Genomic DNA, 9,541 nt, shown 5'->3' on the forward strand with positions numbered 1-9,541 from the left:
AATCTGGCTCAGTATACAAATTGGCCCTTACACTTCATTCTAAAATTTCCTGTCCTCAGCTCATTAATTTTAATGGCAGATGACTATGTAAAGTCTCAGCCGTGCCGAGACTGACAGCTTATTATTGTTTTGGATGTGCTGCCATAGAAACTTAGAATTAAATATGTATTTATAGTAGCAATTTCTCTCTCAGATCAGAACTCAAACATGGCTCAGCCATTGACTTTCCAATAGCAGTTAAACTGAGAGACGCAAATCAAAGAATGACCCCATTTTGTAAGAGGAAATCATGTGATAGTTTCCTCCAGAACCTCTTAAATCAATTAATTAAAAGCCAGTATACATTTAAAATAGGTATGTTGCCTGAAGGTACAGTTAAAACCCTCAAGGAAAATAACTGTAGCCTCAAAAAAGTGAGTCTCCGGTGCAAAGTACCTCTATATATGTAAAGCATGGTTCACCCTGCCAAAACCAATGACAACCTGCACCGAGAAAAGGGAGACAGAATTCCATCAATTCCAGCCTCATGGAAAAAAAAAAAAAAGCAAATGTATAAACAGCTACATGGCCATGCTGTCCGTTCATTTATTTCCAATGTATCGGTGATTTGAGAAATGTCTCAGCGCTCATCAGGTTATCACAAGCTTCCATTCCTCTAGGAACACGGAGTTGATTACTAGGTTGTCTGTTTGGAAGCATGTCCTTATAGCTGACAGCTCTGAATTCCGAATTCTGCGGCCACAGTAAATTACGTATCTCAATAGTTCCTGGTACACGGGAGAGATTTCAAACAGGGTTCAGCGAGAACCAGACAGGCGTACAATATGGAGGCTTGAGGTGTCACCATTGCCAAGGTGCACAACAATCTAGGAAGGGTGAGCAACTGGTACATTTAGAAACCGTAATGATGTCAGTACAAACTTAAATATTCTTTATATATATATAAGAAACCCGTTATAGTCTAAACTGTGTATTCATTAAAATATAATAATAATAATAATATTTTAACTGCTGACCATAGAGCCATTTAAACTATTATGGGCCTGGGTGGTACTTAAGCCATAAGCCCCCAGCATTAGAGGGTATTATGGTGGCCTTTCGCAGCAGGGATTCTGGCTTCGAGTTCGACATTTCTCACAACGTTCACATAAATTTTGCTTGTGTTCCTTTAATCCAGAAAAATCTTAATAAATTAAGATTTGCTCAATATAGTGTGTAAGCATGTGGTACGGTCAACACCATTGCAGGCAGGGAATAATATCAATGTTGGCTGTATACTTAAAAAACATCATTTTCTTAAATATAATAAAAAATAAATACTTGGTTGTAATGAAACTTTCATAATCCCTAATTAAAATATAGTCCATTACCACAGCACATGGAATACGAGATAAGACTGTCTTCACAAATTCATTGAAATATTATTCTCAGCCCATCACTCGAGCCTCATTTTCTTTCATAGGAACAACATAATTGGACCAATGGTCTTCAGTATAAAAAGGGTCTGACCTCATAAAATGATTTACAGTGCGTGCCTTAAAATATAATGTTGAAAAAAATAAAAAAGGCAGTGGGGGGTTAAAAAGAGAGAAATGACAGAACTTGTGTGTGTGGTCATCATTTGGTGAAAAGCTCTCGCCCCTCAATACAGTATTTGCAGAATCTACTCCATATATGTGGAAAGAAATAATATATATTGTAATATGGCTGGGGAAGGAAATTAATATAAAAACAATTCCACACCCTATCAATTTTATGTCCAAAGTTAAATGGGACAATGGTTCCAGAGCAGAGACAACATTAAACAAATGGAGGACCTAACCAGTACTCTTAAAGGGGCAACTCAAAAATTTCATAAAAAATGGTTCTACTGGTTGCACTTCTCCTACATGGAAGATTACAGACGAATAATGACTAGCTCTTCTCCCTCATGCTCTGTGATTTCTCAGCTGTCTACCTCTTTTATATGGAGTTTCGTTTGATTTCTACCTATACAAGCATATTTTGATTGGACATGTTCCTGATTTTTTCCCTCCGTCTAATGCGGGTCACCCACTTTATCCCGCCTCCCCACTCCACACTGGCCCCTTGTAAACTATCTCTATTGTTTGTTTCAAAGCTTCTCCTACCCCAACCTATGCTGCATATTAGGGACTTGGCTCCACCATCCTTGTTGGGGTTACTTTTTCTTAAAGTATTGTGCATACTCTTGTGGTCCTATCTCAACATGGTGTACTCCTCATATGAACTGAATGTTACTACCTGGTCTGGACAATGGTTCCTATTTGGTCCTAGGATCTCCCCTGGTGGGAGAACTCTATACCACCATTGATCCATTTATATGATTATTATGGTACTGCACTTATTGTGAACTGCCATTCTTCTTCACTGTAAGATTCTTCCTTTGCCTACCCCATTGCCATTTGTACATTTTAAAATATTTATTTCTTGAATTAAATTTTTTTTTAAAAAAGTTAAAGAATGAACATTTTGTAGATCCATCAAAACAGCAGAAAAATTAAGATATAGGCCACCTAAACTGTTACATTTTTGAGTAGATAAAGGTAAATCTATTCATCCGTACGTTAGAGATATTCTCAGGAACATCTGAACTGACTCAAAATAAGATGTCAGTACTGGGTTCCCAGCATCACCCACCTGCAATAGCAATAATGAAAAGGTCACATGTTTGAATTTTCCATTGTATGTTACATGAAATACCATGGGATAACAGTCCCAGAGAAAATCAAGCAGTTAGAGGCTCTTTCAACCCATGGCCTCTACTCTAAAACTGAAATATCAGTTTTAGGTGACTTTATCTTTTAAGACCTACACACATCAAATGATTACTGTAAGTGCACTAAAAACCTTATAATAAGGGTTTTCAAGATACTACCGTTATAGGATATATATCACGTATGCCCCTCAGGACTTGATAGAATGTGGTTCATGTAGAATGTCATGACAGTAAATTCCCAACCAGAATACACCTGACAGATATCTCCTACTTCTGTCAAAATCTATCACAACAATGACGATGCAACAATGAAGTTATGTGAGATCAAGACGTTCAATAACAACAGAGCTCCTTTAAAACCAAGCAGCTTCTGAAATGCACCACAATTCATTGTGGCAAAACACCCCATCCTTTAGATAAATTAGTCTTCAGGATCGAGGCTCCTAACTCAGCCTAGGTCATGCTACTCTAATACTGATGTGAGGGCTTCTCGCATAGGTTGGATCACAGTTCCATTGTGATCTTAAACACCCCAAAACATTGCACTTATATATACTGTACAAAATATAAAACCTTCACCTCCCATCTTATGTTTTGTGGCCAATGCTACCTGAAATAGCTAAAAAGGCCATTGATGTCATGCCACCGGCTGTCTGTAAGGGTGTCATTCTTATCACCATTGTATAGGGTGGTATTCCTCCCACTGGCCACAAACGTAAAGAGACATTCTTCCCACTGACCACCAATGTAAGAAGCATTCTTTCCACTGACTGCCAATGTAGGGAGAGACGGCCTACCAACTGACCTCTAATGTAGGAGGCATTTTTTTCACTGCGCTCCAACATAGGGATACATTCTATTCACTGAGCACAAATGTAGGAATACATTCTACCCACTGACCACCAATGTAGAAAGACATTCTACCCACTGACCACCAATGTAGGGAGACATTCTACCCACTGACCACCAATGTAGGGAGACATTCTACCCACTGACCACCAATGTAGGGAGACATTCTACCCACTGACCACCAATGTAGGGAGACATTCTACCCACTGACCACCAATGTAAGGAGGCATTCTACCCACTGATCACCAATGTAGGGAGACATTCTATCCACTGACCACCAATGTAGGAAGACATTCTATCCACTGACCACCAATGTAGGGAGACATTTTATCCACTGACCACCTATGTAGGGAGACATTCTCCCCACTGACCACCAGTGTAGGAAGACTCCCAACTGACCACCAATTTAATGTGCATTTTTCCAACGATCCTTAATTAAATGTTTTACCTGGGGTTTCCCTAAACTTGAAAATTATTTCAAGGGTTCCTCTGGGGTAAAACGGTTGAGAAAGGCTGATCTAGCCTCAACTGGAGAAAAGGAACACAAAATCTGCTATGGACAGTTTCACTTTTCTTGTAACTTATTTACATACATCAGTCCCTTTAGATGACGTATGAATATGTTCACGTTTGTTTTAGCTAAATAAATACGAACACTCAACAAAATATTTTATTATTCTATTTGTCAATAAAAAACAACATTTTCCTACAAAAAGTTTAAAGTGACACTAAACAATATTCTTTAAAAATAACCCATACACATTCACTACATAATGGCTTTGTCACCTATTTTTCATGAAATTGTTTCTGTTTTTTTGGCACCTAACATCCTTCATGAGCTTCCAAACCTTTCTTGCCCCCTCACTAGCATTTTACATATTAATTGTACTACTATATGAACACCACAAATCCATAGTCATCCTCAGGCGTGAGGAAGAGAGGGTGGCTACTTTCCTACATAGAGTGGGACCATGGAGAATGAACGTAGCCACCTTCTAACAGGAAGTCAGATCACAGCAGGGAGAAAAGGGGATTTGGAGGAGGCTGAGAGTAATAGAAGGGACTTATTTTTGTTAAGAATACATACTTGAATATAATTTTTTTTCTAAAGCTAGAGTTTAATGTAACTTCAAGGATGAGGTCTGTTTGTCTAAAAACATTTTACTATTAAGGCAAAGCACAATGCAGAACCTGCAATAACCCACAGCAACCAATCATCAATCGTGCCTCCTTGTCCGGACTGATATACAAATATAGGCACTGAAATTGTTCTGCTCAGGTCCTATCAGTGTATTGTATTCCGATCAGTGAAAGGTAACATGTGCTCGGTTATTATGGCTTACAGAACTTGGCAAATAGCTCTTTTTAAACATCCTTTTAATAAACCTTCTCCATATCTCTCTCTTCCGTACAAGCTGCCCCCATTACCAAGCTGAAAAATAAAGGATCTCCCACCATCCGTCCGATGGAATGTGGCATTAGGAACACAAGCGCTCCCACCATGCACAGAAAAAAATGAATGTTGACAATAGACTTTCTGTTAATCTGGCCCGCTAATTATCCTGGCACAAGTCCCACACAGAGCATTTCAAATATTTTCTATGTCCGTGCCTACTGCAGAGTGGTGAGACTCCCAATCCCCTGTCTTTTTCCCTTTTCCATAAATTACAGGCACAAACAGAAATCGGTTTGTCTTCCACCAAAGGGAGAAAAAGAGCCACAGAAAGGAAACGCAAGGGCGAATTAGTTCAGCTGGCTTGTTAAGAGTTCCTTGCAGCAGATGGTCCAAGGGTTAACGCTCGGGACCTAATGGAAGGGGTGGTTTACAAATGAACAAGATAAACGTCATTAACCTTCGGCCTTCAGTGCGACTACAAAACCCAGAACCTCTTACTGAAACAAGTCAGGGCTCAACTAGATGGTTCGTTAGTTGAGGTGGAACAAACGGTTGGGGTGGAACCACAAATGGCAGCATAACCAGGCAGGGTTTGGTGAAAACGTTTAATTCCTCAGCATCTAGAGTGGAACTGCAAATCCCAGCATAACCTGTAAACATTATCAAGGCTGCAGAAGAAGACATTTCCACCTGTCTGGCATGTTATGAAAAGATGACCAAGTTTTAGGTGATCTCCTCACCTACTATAGTGAAACTACATATGTCAGCGGACTTTAAGGAAAAAGATCAAAGGCTGGTCATGTGATGGGTAAAAAGGGCAGCAGGACTAGAAAAAAAACAACAACATGCTTTGGCATGCTGAGATCTGTAGTTCCACCATTGCTAACAAGCTTCATCCTGCAGTGGATCCAAGGGTTAACCAACATTAACATTCCACTAGGATGCTACCAGAGCTGCTGTATCAACGCTTCATTACGGTCTCTCTGCAAAGTACAGGTGGCAGTTTGGTCTGTATACCAGAAGAGGGTGTGTTTGCATACATTAAGAGGTCTGCTACAGCACCTCCATCCCCCCCTCCATACATCCAAACCAAAACATCTCACACCGACCCTTCACAATGCTGTACTGCTTATCAATAGCACCATACCCCCCCAACACTGCTACCAACCCCAGCAATCGCTGACCCGTAAACTGCGACAGCTGGGTAACCCTAGCCTGCCCTGCAACCATACCACCATAGCCCTACATGCCCTATGCTCATACAGAGGTCAGGGCTCCACTACATCCATCGCCCTGCATTCCCCTCATTGTCCAGCACAGGCAAAATGAACAGACATGACAATCCCATTGTCTTCATAGGACCTGATCACACCAACACATGGGGGGCTACAGAGCATCCTGCTGCTGCATTATTCCTGCACTCACCCGCATCTACACTTCTGCCACAAACACAACTTGGCCAAAATTGTATGTCAACACAACGCACGGTAATGTATGCGTGACGGTGGAAATGAGCCCTTAGGATGACTTGTGGCTGCAAATCCTATAGAGGTACGACACAGATACACTGCGTGCATGCTCACCGATGGGCTGTTTAGAAGACATACAGTATATGTGTGTGTATACACAATATATATATACACACACATAGGATGACAGTGCATACGTATATATTTTAGTGCTTTTAACATCACATGTAGAGTATATACATTGCCACGTCTTTAGATTCCTCTATAAGTGTATATACACACTAGATATATACTATGTGTGTATGTATATATATATATATATACACACACACACACATACACACAGTATATTCTATATCCCCAAACTGTATTATATATACACACACACAGTGTTATATACACCCTATACATATGCTGTATTCTATACCCCTATACTGTGTACTATACTCCTTATATTGTATTCTGTATTCTATACCCTTATAAAACACATATATTGTCTTCTATGCCCCCTATACCGCTATATATACACACATATATTGTATTCTAAACTTTTATGTATACATATACTGTATTTTATAGCCATATATAGATATACAGTATTCTATACCCCTATAGATGCACATATACTGTACTGTACACCGCCTATATTTAAATCTTTACCCGTATATATACTGTATTCTATACCCCATATATACATATATAGATATATATACACACACATATATTGTATTCTATAGCCATAAATACATGCATTATATTCTATACCCCATATATACATATATTGTATTCTATACATTTATATATACATATACTGTATTTTATAGCCATATATACATATACTGTATTCTATTCCCCTTCTATATACATATTTGTAATATATACCTCCTATATACACATATTGTATTCTCTACTTCTATATACATATATTGTAATATATTCCCCCTGTATTGTATTGTACACCCCCTATAGACACATACATTGTATTGTATAACCCTGTATATACATTATACCCCTGTATATACATATAATGTGTTCTCTATGCCTGTGATGTGTTCTATACCCCCTGTATACACATATATTGTAATCTATACCCCATGTATACACATATAATGTATTCTATACCCCCTGTATACACATATAATGTATTCTACACCCCCTGTATACACATATAATGTATTCTATACCCCCTGTATACACATATAATGTATTCTATACCCCCTGTATACACATCTATTGTATTGTATACCTCTATATATACATATATTGTAACATATACCCCCTGTATACACATATAGTGTATTGTATACCCCCTGTATTGTATTGGCCCCCTCTATAGACACATATATTGTATTGTATACCCCTGTATATACATATACTGTGTTCTACATGTCTGTGATGTATTCTATACCCCCTGTATACACATATAGTGTATTGTATACCCCCTGTATTGTATTGGCCTCCTCTATAGACACATATATTGTATTGTATACCCCTGTATATACATATACTGTGTTCTACATGTCTGTGATGTATTCTATACCCCCTGTATACACATATAATGTATTCTATACCCCCTGTATACACATATATTGTATTCTATACCCCCTGTATACACATATAATGTACTCTATACCCCCCGTATACACATATATTGTATTCTATACCCCCCATATACACATATAATGTACTCTATACCCCCGTATACACATATAATGTATTCTAAACCCCCTGTATACACATATAATGTACGCTATACTCCCTGTATACACATATAATGTATTCTATACCTCCATATACACATATAATGTATTCTATACCTCCATATACACATATAATGTACTCTATACCCCCTGTATACACATATAATGTACTCTATACCTCCATATACACATATAATGTATTCTATACCCCCCCGTATACACATATAATGTACTCTATACCCCCCGTATACACATATAATGTATTCTATACCCCCTGTATACACATATAATGTATTCTATACCCCCGTATACACATATAATGTACTCTATACCCCCCGTATACACATATAATGTACTCTATACCCCCCGTATACACATATAATGTACTCTATACCCCCTGTATACACATATAATGTACTCTATACCCCCCGTATACACATATAATGTACTCTATACCCCCTGTATACACATATAATGTACTCTATACCCCCTGTATACACATATATTGTATTCTATATACTCCCCCCCCCCCCCCATATGCAGTATATAGAGCAGATCTGATGCCAGTGACGATCCCCCCAGGAATGATGATGATGATGTAGATCGGACTCACGGTCATAGTTGGACACATTGGCCCCCGATAATCCGATGAGAGCCAGGAGGAGGAGGGGGGCAGGTAGGTACATGTCGGTGGTCGGTCGGTGGTCGGGCTGTGCAGACAATAGTCCCGGTACGATCCTCGGCGGTGATGAGAGTCGGATCTCAGTGCTGATCAGACGGGGGGATCGGCCAGGTTGTCCCCGGGGAGGACACACACTGCATTCAGAGAGATAGAGGAATACAGATGGGAAGAGGTGTAGTGATGGCGATAATTCCAGGGAGGAGGAGATCGGAGGCGATCGGAGGAGATCGGGGCTCTCCCCTATCAGGACACTGCTGAACTAGTGACAGAGCAGATATGATGCAGCAGTAGAGGGAATTAAATAGGGGAGCAGGACTGGACCATGAGAGCGGGGGGAGCGGTGGATGCGGGCTCCGGGAAAGGCTGGCAGATGGTACACGACTCTCCTCCGATCTGCCTCCTGCCCCCCTCTAGGTGGGGATTGGTGGTGCGCTCCGCTCTGATCCCCCTGAGATGTGGAGGGGAGGGAAGGAGAGGGGGGAGTCCATGTAAGGAAGGGGGGGGGGATTTTTATCTGTGTCTCTGGAAAGTGGATGAGATGTGATTCAGTGCTGGAACAGCTGTGCAGGCATCACCCTCCTCTATGTGTGTATTCCCTGCAGGGTGACACCTGACTGCTACAGCCATGACACCAGAGGGCACCTGTGATTGGATGATCCCATCACACCTCTATAGATAGATGGTCAGATCTACATTGGGACCCCCAGG

General features: G+C 40.1%; 1 protein-coding gene across 5 annotated transcripts in view; it reads right to left on the reverse strand.

The window, feature by feature from the left end:
* The window catches only part of CADM3 (cell adhesion molecule 3), a 649,892-nt gene extending 640,652 nt beyond the window's left edge, over positions 1 to 9,240 (reverse strand). The window contains exon 1 of one of the 5 annotated variants that reach the window (XM_089656994.1): positions 8,765 to 9,240. In XM_089656994.1, coding sequence (XP_089513120.1) covers positions 8,765 to 8,837 — 73 coding nt within the window. In that variant the 5' untranslated portion in view covers positions 8,838 to 9,240. The remainder of the gene's footprint in view (positions 1 to 8,764) is intronic. The other 4 variants (XM_089656998.1, XM_089656997.1, XM_089656996.1 and 1 more) reach the window with 4 other exon arrangements.
* Between the last annotated feature and the right edge of the window lie 301 nt (positions 9,241 to 9,541).

The sequence above is a fragment of the Staurois parvus genome, unplaced genomic scaffold (assembly GCF_062004578.1).
Source record: "Staurois parvus isolate SC_StPar_1 unplaced genomic scaffold, SC_StPar_1.0 ptg000955l, whole genome shotgun sequence".
NCBI classification, from domain to species: Eukaryota; Metazoa; Chordata; class Amphibia; order Anura; family Ranidae; genus Staurois; species Staurois parvus.